Source organism: Dipodomys merriami, unplaced genomic scaffold, assembly GCF_024711535.1.
Source record: "Dipodomys merriami isolate MVZ:Mamm:240054 unplaced genomic scaffold, mDipMer1.0.p SCAF_45, whole genome shotgun sequence".
In the NCBI taxonomy this organism is placed as follows: domain Eukaryota; kingdom Metazoa; phylum Chordata; class Mammalia; order Rodentia; family Heteromyidae; genus Dipodomys; species Dipodomys merriami.
Window position 1 is genome coordinate 4,533,938 of NW_027206013.1, and position 14,535 is coordinate 4,548,472.

Sequence of the window (14,535 nt, forward strand, 5' to 3'; positions counted from 1 at the left end):
TCTAGGATTACAAGTATGAGTCATCAGTATCCAGCTCTTGTAACAGTTTTGAGGCTGCTAGATCAGCCACAACTTTCAAACATTTCCTTGTTCGTGAGTAGAATTTTGATATAAAATGATTTAAGTGAAACCCTGGAACCCATTACCTGGCAGGTAAGTGCAGTTAGAGTTGGAACACAGGGTGCAGGGTACATGAAAGGGTTGGAGTCCTGCTACTGAACTTCCAACTCTGCTCCTTCCTGTGGATCTCAAGTCTCCTTTCTACTTCCTCCTGAAGCCAGCTGTTCTCCACCTTTTTGTCATTTGTGGGGGGCTGAATTCTGGGCCTGGGTGCTATCCCTCAGTGCTTTAGGTCAAGGCTGGCACCCTTCCACTTGAGCCACAGTGCCACTTCCGGCTTTTTTCTTTTTGCTTATGTGGTGCTGAGGAATCGAACCCAGGGCCTCATGTATACAAGGCAAGCGCTCTACCACTGAGCCAACTTCCCAGCCCGTTCTCCACCTTCTTTAACAAGCAGTCTGAATTCTGAAGCCCTTCTACAGCCACTGCCTCTCTAGGCTTTGGATGAACATCAAGGTCTGAGTAGAGGGATTTGTCACAACTAAAATGGGAACCTGCTAGGACCTATGAGATAGGAATCCTGCAGCTTAACACAAGTTCATGAAGGCCAGCCAAGAGATACCACTATTACGCAGTAAGAGTAATGTTTATTGAGAATGGCTCATTACAAATAAAATATATTTATGTATAAAATCTCTGCAATGCAAAAGATCCCTTTCGTCCCCTTGTGGCTGGAGGGAACAAAGCCACTTTCTGTCCCACATGGCTTCAAAGGTTGCACTGACTGGGGTGCAATGTGAGGATGGGCTAGGCAATTGAGGGTGCCATGTGCTGTGGACAAAGTCCCTGATGTCCAGGCTCTTTTTTCAATCCCATTTTCATGAATTGTGCAAGAACACAGTGTGGCTTGTGTACTGTCCTTATGATTCTCCTCTGTGTCTTGGGGATGAGCAGGGTTTTGTGTGTGTGTGTGTGTGTGTGTGTGTGTGTGTGTGTGTGTGTGTGTGTGTGTGTGTGTGTGTGTGTGTGTGTGTGTGTGTGTGTGTGTGTGTGTGTGTGTGTGTGTGTGTGTGTGTGTGTGTGTGTGTTGTTAATTTTACCAACAGGTGACCTGTAATCTATAACTTGCTCTGAAAATCCATTATCTAGACCCAAAGACACATTTCTAAATGTCCTGAATGGAAGAGGTGCTGTGACTACTTTCTGTGGAGGTCACTTCCCAATGACCACCATGCCAGCATCTACACCACACTTCATGTACATCCACATAACATGAGGGCTTCACTTGGTCCTGTCAGCTTCCTTCATGAAGTTATTCTTGTGAGAAGTTCACCTGAACCTCTCCTGAGGACACTCACACTTCACAGCAGCTGTGAGTACTAGGGGCTGGAAGTCAGAATTCCCTGGAGCCATGGGTGATCTAGCATTAAGGCAATGAAAATGAAACCAGACAAAAGCTAACATGAGTGTCTGAAGTCCAGGGTTGCTTCCTAACTGAAAGCATCTCCCTCTTGGGCCAATGCTGTCCAGTATTGAGGAGCAATATGGGTAGGTGATCTGACAGCCCTTTTAAGCGCAAACTACCTCTGCCCCTCAGAGCTACCAAGATGAGAGAGGGCCACTGGTGGGCAGGAGAAGCAGCTGCTTCCATATCATACCTGGGGTAATAGAAGATCAAGTCCCAGGAATATAGAGATGGTGTGCTATCAGGGTATGCCTGCCTCTTTGCCAGAGGCAGTCCATGAGACATGGGTGTCCCTAGCCTCTTTGAGAATGACCTATTTCCCTTGTTTCTTAGGTACAGATGTAGGTTCAAGATCCAGCTCCACCAGTCTTGAGAGGCTGTCCCCAGTGCTCAAGCCTCCTCCTCTGTAAGGTAAGGGGCTTGGCACTCGGACCACTGGCTAAGCCTCTTCTTTGAAAAAACTTGAGCTAGCCTACCTGCTGTGTGAAAGAGGTACTAGTGGTTCCAAAGTACCTGCAGTCTCACTATTATTGTTTTACTTGAAGGTGACACTCACCCCCCCCAAAAAAGCAAAATCTTAAATTTCAATAAAATAAACATTCCTGCTTCCAAAAAGAAAAAGCAATCAATTTCTGTCATTGCTACTTGCTGTGCTGTATGATCCTGGTGTTACCCTCCTCTGTTAAGACAGAAAGGAGCCAATGTTCCGTGCAAAAGGTCCTGGCGTTGAGTGGGTAGGAGCTGTATGCTGCCTCCTGACCACTGTTCTGGGAGCACAGGCTCTAGCACTCAGCCTCCAGAGACCTGGCGGTCCCCACACTCAGATGACAGCCCCTGCTCTTCAGATTCAGGCTGGTGCCAGAAGGCGTCAAGGAAATGAAAGGCTCTCTCAGGTCTGGGCAGCTGCTGATTCCTGGAGAATTTCTGTGCTGCTGGCTAACAGAGCCAGTAGTGGAGCCAGGCCCAGCAACTCCCAAAGGCCCTCCACCCTATGGAACTGTAGTACCCAAAAGGCTGGGAGCATTCCTGTCTGCGCTGCAGACTGGCTGTGAGGTGTTTTATGCTGCATTAGCCTTGATAGTGGTCACAGAAACTTGCACATGCTGAAGGCAGGAGGCAGTAATAGTGGCATCCACCATTGGGCAGGGTTGGGGAAGGGGGTGCTATGGAACACTTCTAGATCCAGGCTTTAAGGGGTCCAGTTTCTGGGGCCTGGGTTCAGCTGTGCTTTCTCCAAACACAGACGCTATCTTGACAAGCAGCAGAAGATCACACACTTCTCTCTCCAAGGATCAGTCCTGAGGCCAGAGCTTTCCCCTTGCCAGAAGACAACATGGGTATCCCTAAGGAAGGACTTCATCTGCACACAGTTGGAATTGGGTTTGGGGTCCGGGGGGAGACTCCCCTCAGATGCTCTGGGGATGTCTTCAGCAATCAGCAGGTGTTTAGGGTAAGTGGCATGGTGACGCATAGCACTGGTTGACAAACTAGCTGTACCATAGTTTCCTAGAGTTCTCCAGGGCTTTGTCAGGCAGACTGATGCTACAGTTCTGCATCCTAGCCCCAGAAGCCCCCAGCCTGGGCATCCTGAGTAGACCTGCCTGGCTAGGGGCAGGTAGGCCTGGGCATACCAGGCTCTTACTGTCAGCTGTCCAGGTAGACAAACAGGATGTCCTCATCTGTGCCATAGCTGGTTCTGGCCTCCTCAAAGTTACTGATGCTGGTGCTGCACATTCCTGCTGAGGGTGGAAAGGGAAGAGTGGGGTCAGTAGGTGGAGGGGAGCTAGGTCTGAGTATGTACCACCTGCTTAGCTGCATCTTGGCTCAAGTCTTCCTCATTTTAGCAAATGGAGAAAGTCCAGGGAGAAGAAGAAAGATGTTCCAGGCCACATGGACAGGTCAGAGAAGTCTTTCCATGGCCTGAGGACAGATAGCTAGACTTTCTAACAAGTCTGCCAGCTATCTTGAAAGGTTGGGAGGGGTGGAGATTACAGCCTGGGTAATTGAGAGAAGACTTGGGCAGGAGTGTGGAGCTAGCGATGTGAGAGGGAGGAATGGTAAGAGGCCAGCAGAGCTTCGTTTGTGGCTGGTTTGCTCGCATGGCTAGGAGGGCAGTCCAAACGACAGGAACTTAGGAATCAAAGAGCTTTAGGGAGATCCTGGGTTGAATGGGAGGAAGTTGTAGGGACCAGGCATAACGGACAGTGAGCACAGACCAAACTATTCTACCCTGATTCCAGTACTCACGGTCAGCAAAGGCTGGATTGTTGTAGAAGATGCAGCCAGTGGCCCTGTTGTAGCCACGTAGAACGATGAAGTGGCCCTGGTAGTCAGGGGTGCGACAGAAGCAGCGGTGGCCACTGGGAGCGAAGCAGCAGTACTTGACAGGGCTGGAGCACAGGTCACAGTGCAGCACCCCTGAGTTCACCAGCACGATGGCCACATGGCCCTGGGCCAGGTGTGCTTGGATGTCCTGCACACTTACTGTACTGTGGGTAGGAAGGGGGTCAGCTTGTGACATTGATGCTCAGTTCACATCTCTCAAGTGGATGGAACCAAGCTTGCACTCCTGTTCCCTGGCGTTACAATGTTTTAGAGACCTGGCTTTGTCTTCTCTGTGCTCTGAGCTCCTTGCAGAAAAGTCCTTGTTTATTACTGTGACTTGAGCTAAGCATGGGACTAGTGTGTGTATGGGTGCTGCAGATGGGTGAAAGGAAGAAATACTGAAAACACAAGGATTAGCTGGCCCTGTCAGCAAAAGCAGGCCGGAGGTCAGCTCCAGATGAACCCAACTGAGGGCCACTGGGGCAGCACAAAGAATGCTACTCCTAGCCTGGAGTCTGGATCATGAAAAATTATTTCTTCTTTACCCCCAATCCTATGTGGTTTATATTGGAAATGACCAGCCCAATTTAATCTAACTGGATTAGCCAGATGCAAAAACCAAACACTTTTCTGAAAAGCATTTCTTTCTTTCTTTTTTTTTCTAAGACTCTTTGTGACAAAAAGTATCAATCAGAAAAGGCTGACTGAGGGGCCGGGAAGTTGGCTCAGTGGTAGAGCGCTTGCCTTGCATGCCTAAGGCCCTGGGTTCGATTCCTCAGCACCACATAAGCAAAAAGAAAAAAGCTGGAAGTGGTGCTGTGGCTCAAGTGGTAGAGTGCTAGCCTTGAGCTGAAGAGCTGAGGGACAGCGCCCAGGCCCAGAGTTCAGGTCCCATGACCAGACCCAAAAAAAAAGGCTGACTGACCCCTTAACCAGGAGGCATATGATTCAACCCACCCTTCTGGTATCCCCTAGAAACTAGCAACTTCAAGTAAAAACCCAAAAGAGACAGAAGGTGCTTTGGGAGGCCTAAGCTAGGGACGCCATTTTGCTGAAAGGGCTGCAGTTATGGGGGAAAAAATAAGCAGTGGTGGACTGGAAGGGAAGGCTGTAGCTTCATGCAATCATGGGGGTGGAAATGCTGGGCTCGGATCACAGCACAGACACAATGATGGGGATGGCCCTAGGTCAGTTTCCCTCCCTGAGAAATAAGACAGCAACAGACATGTTGAGGGTCCTCCCTAAATAAATAGTAGTTACTTTCCTTCTCTCATGTATTCATATGGCCAAAGGATGAATAGAAATTTGCTTCTCTATTTTTCTAATTTACCTATCATGTGGTTAAAATTATGTTAACAAGAGACCAAGTATCTGTAAAGAAAGGGACAATTGAGAACAGTTGTCCAGCGAAGGACCACTAGGCTAGGGATTAGAAACAGCAGGCTTGCACATGGCCTCCACAGCCAGCCTGGAAAACACCACCAACGTCCAGGCAAGGAGTCCCTATAGTCTGTTTGTACCCAGCCCCCATCATATAGATGAGAATGGGGAGGCCCCAGTAAGGTCACAACTCCTGGGACCAGGTTTTCCTAGGCAGCCTACATACTTGGTCTTCCCTGCTTCCTGTCTTTATCAATCACCTTGCCAGCACATTCTGCAAGCTGTCACTTCTACATTAGGGCTTCTGTGTTCTGTCTTGTGTCATCATCCTATTAATAATCCAACAGCTGGCCAGCTTTTCTCACTCTCCTGTCCCTCCAACACGGGCTCAGGATCCATCCCAGGCCAGAGCTTGAGCTATGTAGCCTCACTGATCACCAGTGTATGGAAAGACTATCAAGGCTCAGATGGACAAAATCAGTACCCACAGCTACCTAGGTAGGAGCCCTAGTTCTTTCTAACTTGTATTCCAGCTTATCCCCATCACCATCACAAAGTCTCCCCACCTGCAGTGTCACTGATGATGAGCAATCACTTACCATTTCTCCACCAGCACCTTGCAGGCCTTGGCTTGTGAGAAGAGTTGGTTCACTCGGGTCTCTTCTGTGTCAAAGTGCTTCCTATAGAAGGACTGAAGAGAGAAAGGCAAGCCAGAGTTGTCACCTACTCCAGCTATCTTCACCCCATTTGGATGAAGTGATATTATGGGGAGAGAGCAAAAAGACACAGAAGCCCTACTACAGGGCAAGCAGCTCATAAAATATGCTGTCTGTATAGGCCATATGAGGTTTGTGACCAGGGAACAGACAGGACCATAGAAGCTGGAAAAGGATACAAGCATGGGCAGCCAAGCTTGCAGAGGACTGGTCACCTTCTGGTAGCCATCTGTAGCAGCCTAAAGCAAATGGGGGCCAGCCCCTTTCTATTCTTCAACCAGTCCAGATACACAGGCCTTTCCCCCTCTCCCCGCCCCCCCCCCAACACACAACACACAGGCCTTCTTTATCTGGCCTGGAAGGTTCAAATGAGAGTTAGGATGACTGGGCCATGAAGTCAGCAGCGACTCTGCTCTGCCAAGTTTTGGAGCATAAGCCAAGATCTGCCTGTATGGTAGTTCTGGCTAAAACTAGTTCCGGCTTTGTAAGAAGGTAGAACATATTGGTGTGTTACCACAGCTATCTATTTTAACATTATTTTTTCAAGAGAAAAAAATAAAAGAAAGACCATCTTGGTTTTCATCAGAATATGAATTACCCAGCCTAGAGCCAGCTGTCCTTGTGAAATAAGAAAATGAGCACGCAATAGCCATATGAGGTCTGATACACTGTACGGCCTTGAGCCTGCCTTGTGCTGGTGGATAGTAGGGAAAGATGAAGATTCTCTGGTTTGCATGGAGGGCAAGGCTGTTCCTCAAGATTACCTGCCTGTAGCACATCTACTATTGGTCCAGCTTTCTGTATACTTACATGACCACTTAGGTGTCCAGGCCTTGACTGCTTTCTCTTCTAACTAGTATAACTGGCCTATGATACTGGTTGGCTCCAGGTGAGAAGGTACAGTGACTGGCTGCTGACCCGATTCTTTTTTTTGTTGTTGTTGTTGGTTGTGGGGCTTGAACTCTGGGCCTGGGCATAGTCCCTCAGATCTTTTTTTTTGGGGGGGGGGCGTGTTTGTGGGGCCTGAACTCTGGGCCTGGGCGCTGTCTCTCAGCTCTTCAGCTCAAGGCTAGCACTCTACCACTTGAGCCACAGCACCACTTCCAGCTTTTTTATTTTTGCTTATGTGGTGCTAAGGAATCGAACCCAGGGCCTCATGCATGCAAGGCAAGCACTCTACCACTGAGCCACCTTCCCAGCCTCCCCTCACCTGATTCTTGTAACCTTTGTCAACACCCAGAGTCTGGGTACAGAAGCGGTGCCTCACGCCAAAATGGCGCATCAGATAGGCCAGGTCAATTGTCCAGATGCTTCTGGTCAGCCGCAGCTCTTGTAGGGCACTCTCAAACTCTTCATCGTTCAGATGGCCCAGGTACCTGTGGGTAGACCAGTCAAGGTCAGCTTGCTCTTGAGAAGCTGGATCAGGTCACTCCTGCTCCCAGAAGGCTCTGTCCTTCAGTATGAAACCCTAAAACCTTCCCACATGCTGCCTGAGCCCAACCCCAGGGCTGTCAGGGTGCACTCTGCCTGTGGCACTATCTAACCTGCAATTCTTACATTTCTGCCCACTCTGACTTCACTGATTTCATTTTCAAAGATGAGGCCCTTAGAACATGAGTGGTTTTCAAGGTTTTAGGCACCATTTTGCTAAACCCCTTTTCCATAATCCCAAACGTATAACACATGAGGAAGAAGCTGCTCTGTGGCTTCACAGAGCCAACTGAAAACTTTTTTTTTTTTTTTTTTTGTCAGTCATGGGGTCTGAAGTCTGGGCCTGAGCGCTGTCCCTCAGTTCTTCAGCTCAAGGCTAGTGCTCTACCACTTGAGCAACAGTACCATTTTTCTGCTTATGTGGTGCTGTGGAATTGAACCCAGGGCCTCATGCATGCAAAGCAAGCACTCTACCACTGAGCCATCTTCCCAGCCCCTGAAAACTCTTGTACAAGGTAATATCTATAGTTTCTTTTGGCTTGTTCAAGTTTTTTTTAAAAAAATATTCATAGAGCATTCAGCTCTATGAATGAGGCTCCTGGGAGGGTGGAGGATATCCTTTCTGCTAGGCTTGGGTCCCTACGACTTTCCTGGCCATTCCAAGTTCTAGGCATTAGCACAAGTGGAGACCCGGGCAGCTGATCTACCCTTTGTTTACATTTACAAATGCAATAAATGGAAGGTGGGTCTCCTACAAGCCTCAAAGATAGACACATAAACAAATGAATACCAAAGGAGGTTTCCTGTGTGTCTCTTGAGCCATAGTAGGTGATATGTACACTCACCGTAGCACCATCCTGGAGCAGGCCAGGCCACAGTCCCAGTGGTACAGCTGTTGGATGATGGGCACAGGTAATTGCACAAAATCCCCTGCACAGAAACACAGGAAGGTCTCAGGTCTCAGTACTGTGCTTGCATTACCACCCCTGATGAAGACACCCCTATCACCTACCACTGAGAGCTCAAGAGCCTTCTCACGGCTATTCATTCTCTTTACACCATTGATGGTTCCCAAATTACAGCCAGATCATATTGGCTCTACTGAAAATCCTCCTGTGGGCTGGATCCGATATCTTTCAGGACACCACCACCATGGTTGCTGCCCTAGTGTATTCTGCTTCCTCTCCAGCACCAGCCTACTAGCCAGGCAGAACCACTTGTCATAAGCCCTTACATTGGTGGCCTTGCATACCACTGCCTGGATGCTTCTGGCTCTCCAGAAGACAAATGTCTTCCCCTGAACCTCACTCCTTTGAAGTGTTGCCCCTCTCAGGCCTGGTCCAGGCATTTCCTTCAGAGTCCTTCTTTTAGGAGGAATTCCAAGGAGACAAGGATAAGGGCTGTTTTCCTTCCTAGTTTTAAACCAAGATCATCAATGTGTGAAGGCTCTTATAGCCCCCAGAATCATCAATGTGTGACAGCAATTGTTAGGAGGAGGTAACTGTCATACAAGCTGTATAAGTAGAATTCTCCCACAAGCTCTATCCACCACTGTCTCTGGCAACTTCTTAGTTTGTCCTTGCTAGGCTATGAAGTGAAGCAGAAAGGGCCAAATGTAGGTGTTTTAGTCAGAGCTTTGCCTCAGATTAGGTTTGGGTGGAGTAACCAATTTCCTCTCATTGGACAGAATTTGGCAAGTCCTAAAGTGGGGGACTTTGGTCTGATTTGGTCATTCAGTTGACAAATATTTTCCAAGAGCCTTGTAAATGTATGACTGTGTACTCTGGTGCAGTGATACCAGAAGCAAGGTCCTTGTCCTGATGGAAAACAAAAACAAATATGAGATAACCAACAGGCTCAGCTAGGAAAATGATGGGGATGTGCATCAGGGAGGTGACAGTCAGGGAGGTGACAGTCATGAAGACAGCGAACAGCATGTGCTGTTCGCACATGGCCTTCCTAATTTGCTCTATCATGAATCTGGGCAAAGTTCAGAGTCTAGATGAGCATGATGGGGGTGTACCTGTAATCTCATACTCAGAAGGCTTACATAGAAGGCTAACCAACTTGAGTTTGAGGCTAACCTGGACTATATAGTAAGATGTGCCAAAGGGGGAAAAATGCTCAAAGTTGGGTCACACATCCAAGGTTATGCAAGTGCCCACAGGAGGCAGAATAATAAGGCAAACAGGCCACCTGTTGAGTTACCCTGACACTTGATTCCTCTATGAAATGTACTACCAAAGATACTACCCACAGAGCGCCAAGAGAACTTGGGGCAACAATGTACAGAAAGCTTTTTACAGCTGCTGATATGAACCCTGCTTCTCAAAAGGAACCTCTAAAAGTTGCCTTTAGGCTGAGAAGGTGGCTCAGTGGTAGAGTGCTTGCCTCGCATGCATGAGGCCCTTGGTTCAATTCCTTATCACCACATAAACAGAAAAAGCCAGAAGTGGCGCTGTGGCTCGAGTGGTAGAGCACTAGCCTTGAGCTGAAGAGTTGAGGGAGAGTGACCAGGCCCAGAGTTCAAACCCCGCGACCAACCAAAAAAAAAAACATTTGCCTTCACTGAAAACTCTTGTAACACTGCCTCCTGCTACTGCCATGGATTCAGTTCTTACTCCTGCCTGTCCTCTGCCCCAGATTCTTCCCCCTCATTTGTCTTTGCATAGAGCAGCAAAAGAAATTCCAGCCATGGTTTCCCATTGCTGCTAGAATAAAGTTCTCACCTCTTACTATAGCTTGTAGATCCCTGCCCAATCTGGACCTGCTACACTCACCTCAGCCCTCTGCATTCCAGTTGCTCTGTGAACCCTATACCTTCTTTCTAGTCTAGTGCCTTTCCATGTTTGCCACCCGGTCTGGATTCTTCTTTTCCCATTGCTGTTGTCACTGAGGTCCCCAGATCCAAATCTGGTGTATTCTTTTTTTCTCCTCACTATGGCTTTGTCATGAAGAGTGTCCTCCTCCATGACATATTTTTTTTTCTTCCTCAGTGCTTAGAGAAAGTAACAATGAAAGAGAAGCTACTCTTTCTCCCACTAGATTTTTAAGCTTCCGAGGGATAATGACATGGCTTGAGGGTGCTTCCCCAGCCTCACACAAAATTTACATTGAAACATAATTCCCCACTGCAGTACTATTAAGAGATGAGACCTTTGTGGGAGTGAGTTAGGAACAGATTAGTGCCTTATAAAGGGGTCAGAAGAAACTAGCTTAGGTCTCCCCAGCCCTTCTGATCTACTATGTGAAGACGTGGCATCTCTCCTCTTCCCATCCCTTCCTGCCAGGTGAAGACATTTGGATGAAGAACTATCATGAAGAATGGGCCTTTATAAGACTCAGACCAAGCCAGGCACCAGTGGCTCACGCCTGTAACCCTAGCTACTGTGGAGGCTGAGATCTGAGGATCAGAGTTCAGAGCCAGCCCGGGCAGGAAAGTCTGTGAGACTCTTATCTCCAATAAACCACCAGAAAACCAGAAGTGGCACTGTGGCTCAAGTGGTAGAGTGCTAGTCTTGAGCTGAAGAGCTGAGGGACAACACCCAGGCTCAGAGTTCAAGTCCAACAACTGACAAAAAAAAAAAAAGACACAGAACATGGTGGCATTTTGATCCTGGACTTTCCACTTATGAAGCACTCACTGTATCCTAGGTTGAAAAACATAAAGATGACTGGAAACTCAAACCTTGATCTCCAGGGACTTATATTCTAAAATAGTTCCCCATAATGTTCTAGTGGAAAAGAGCTCTTTGCAAGATGTAGTGCTGTCAGGGTAGATGTCTTCCCTTTTCAGATCCCTCATTGTGACTGTATACAGCTTTTTGCTTTTCTCTACTCCACAGCTTTTGCTCTTGCTGAACCCTTAACTCTGGAAATTTCTGTCCCATCTCTGAACATCCAAATGTTCTATCTAGTCTCTCTCCCTCTGAAGGCCCCTCAATGTGGAGTCCTTAAGGTATTACATGTTTTCCCACTGGACAGAGAATTAATTCTATGGTGGCAGGTGGGGACAGGATTGCATTTGCCTTCCTGTCAGCTAGGAGTATTCAGACACGTTTATAGTTTTCTTTCCTTTCTGCCTTAATCCCCCCCCCGCCCCCCCCCCCCGGGGCCAGTACTGGGGCTTGAACCCAGGGCCTGGGTGCTACAGGTCCTTTAGATTTTTTGCCAAAGGTTAGCACTCTATCACTTGAATCACAGCTCCACTTGGCTTTTTGCTGGTTAATTGGAGATAAGAGTCTCAGGGACTTTCCTGCCAGTGCTGGCTTTGAACATGACTCCTTAGATCTCTGCCTCCTGAGCTAGGATTATATGTGTAAGCCACTAGGCTTACACATATAAGGCCTACCTAGGCCTTAACCTTTGGCATGATCTGGACTAGATATCACTGCAGTTTCCCCTGCCCCAGGCTTCCAAACTACCTCTAGGAAGTTAAGGATTCCCTCACTATACCGTGGCTGGGCTCTGGCACTGACTAATTGGGCCCTCTTCTGCCAGACTTTGACCTTGTCTATGTCTTCTATGGCCAGCTACAAAATATGGTACAGGACAGTTGCTAGGTCCCTGGCAAACTTAGCTGCCCTTCACCAGCCCTGGAACCCCTTTGTCCTGAGGTCCCACAGGATAAACATGACCATATAGCCCTCCCTGTCTTGACACAGCAGGTTAGCATGTAGTAAGAGGGAGATGTAACTGTGGGGATTGATAAGGTTAGGTGAGGCTTTGGCACTTATTCTGATAAATATAGACCTCAGAGACCAGCCAGATGTTGATGTTTAGAGCCAAGGGACTACTCCATCTATTAAGAAAGTCCTGGCTTTACACTACTTAAAGATAATTTTAAAAAAAGAAAAAAAACACAAAACACAAGAACAAAAAAGAATTATGTCATTGCAGGAAAATGGAGAAAACTGAAAGTCACCATGTCGAGTACGTGTACACACACACACACACACACACACACACACACACACACACACACACACACACACACACACACACACACACACACACACACACACACACACACACACACACACACACACACACACACACTGGAATTCTATGCTTCCATCAGAAAGAATGACTGCCCCTTCGTAAGGAAATGGAAAGACTTGGAAAAAAATCATGTTAAGTGAAGTAAGCCAAACCCAAAAAAACATAGGTCTCATGGTTTCCCTTATTTGCAATAGCCAGTGTATTTCTAGGATAATCTTAGCAGATGAGCAGAGTAGCTCATTAGCTATGACCATATAAGATGAACCTAAGGAAATGAACTCCAAGACATGGGCACAGATGTTTTTCTGTGTTGTTGTTGTTGTTAATGTACTATGTGATTTTTTTGTTTCTTTTGTATGTTCTTCCCCCTATGGTATATCCTCTGTTGTAACTGTGTTTGATTTTGGCACCCTGGTATTATGTATATATTTATTTGAATTAGGGAAGGGAAGGAGAACAACAGACAAAGGACAAGGGGGCAACCAATCTAACAGTGAGATACATAAAACAAAATGCTGGAGATGATCTGTACAACTTGGGGGGGAGGTGTTGGGAGGAGGGAAAGTAGGAGAAAATTGAGGGAAGGAGTAACAAGGTTGACAAGAAATGTACTCTTTACCTTACTTATGTAACTGAAACCCCCTCTGTATACCACCCTGACAATAAAAAATAATAAATTAAAATAGAAACAAACAAAAAGAAAGTCCTGGCTTAGTTCAGCTGTCATTAGGGAAGGAAGACTGTTCTTGAACACTTAACCCCTTTAAGCCTCAATGTGCTCACCTGCAAAAGTGTAAATAACAGCAATAATTACTTAACTAAGAAAAATAACAGACAGCCAGGTGCTGGTGGCTCATGCCTGTAATCCTAGCTACTCAGGAGGCTGAGATCTGAGGATCACGGTTCAAAGCCAGCCAGGGCAAGGAAAGTCCGTGAAACTCTTATCTCCAATAAAACCACTAGAAAACTGGAAGTGGTGCTGTGGCTCAAGCGGTAGAGTGCTCGCCTTGAGCTGAAGAGCACAGGGACAGCGCCCAAGCCCAGAGTTCAAGCCCCACGACTGACAAAAAACAAAACAAACAAAAAAAAAAAAAAAACGACATATAGACAATTTAGCACAGTGCCTGTCTCTTAGCTCCGTACAAATGTGAACCATTACTGGCTGAGGCTCAGGAAAGGCAAATAGCTTATAAAAGATGAGAGAGTTAGGAAATTGAAAGAGTAGAGCTGTAAATCCCAGTACAGCTTCAGGCTCAATTCCATTCTGTAATCATAAAAGAGACTACTCCCATGGTGTGATGTTACTGTCCTATTAACACCTTAGGGACAGGATCCAGGTAGCTCTTGATCTCTTTCCTGAGATGTTCATTCATCTCACAGTTAGGAACATCAAACCTGTGCCTTAAGCACAGCAAGAATTATGACTTCCTCCTTTCTCCACTTCTTGGACAAGCAAAGGGCCCTGACCCCCTTGATACAGAAGGAATCCTAAAGTGAAGCTCTGAGGCCAGCCAAACAAGCGGCCAAGTCTGGGAAGTCGTGAAAAGACTCTCCCATTGCCCAGAGCTATAGGACAGTTCTCTCGGATTCTCGGCCTCAGGATCTTCATAGATCCCAGAGGGGAAGGCTCTCCCAAAACAGGACTTTTCGCTTCTGGGGAAGGTGACGCCAGGGCCATCCAGACCTTCCCACAAGGCCGCCATAAGGCATTTCAGTCCTGGGAGAATCAGAAAACCCCAAATGAACTAAGGTAGAAAGAGGGAGCCCAGGCAGAGGTGTCCTCCTGGCTAGGTTCATGCTCGAAGCTTCATAGTCAGGGCTGAGGCCGAAGTCGGCCCAAGGTCGCGCGGCCGAACCCTGCCCTGCGTTAGGGCGGGTCCCCCTCGGTCCCCGGGGTGAGGGCTGGGTCCTCAGGGAGGCACTGACCGGGCTCGAGCGGCGACCCTGCTGCCTCCGCCTGCGTCCTCATGACCCGAGTGGCGCGGGGCGCCCATGGCCCCAACCCGGCGCAGGTTGCAGCTTCGGCTTCGGCTGCGCTGGGAACGCGGCCGGTGCGTGTCAGATTCTCGGGACGCCACCGTGGTGGATAGAAGGGGAGGCGGCGGCTGGGCCGCCCCAAGCCCCGCCCCGGCCCTTCCAGACCTGAGGCTCCGCTCC

General features: G+C 47.9%; 1 protein-coding gene across 2 annotated transcripts; it reads right to left on the reverse strand.

Annotated features, from left to right (window-relative positions):
• Positions 1-687: 687 nt before the first annotated feature.
• Positions 688-14,494, reverse strand: Gucd1 (guanylyl cyclase domain containing 1). 2 transcript variants are annotated; one of them, XM_069994418.1, is made up of 6 exons: positions 14,305-14,494; positions 8,223-8,307; positions 7,157-7,322; positions 5,830-5,921; positions 3,773-4,014; positions 688-3,261 (listed from the first exon to the last, which is right to left on the reverse strand). In XM_069994418.1, exons 1-6 carry the CDS (start codon positions 14,345-14,347, stop codon positions 3,170-3,172), a joined length of 720 nt encoding a protein of 239 aa, XP_069850519.1. In that variant the 5' UTR covers positions 14,348-14,494; the 3' UTR covers positions 688-3,169. The 2 variants fall into 2 exon arrangements, with proteins under 2 accessions (XP_069850519.1, XP_069850518.1); XM_069994417.1 differs by having other exon boundaries at positions 688-3,264.
• Positions 14,495-14,535: the final 41 nt, after the last annotated feature.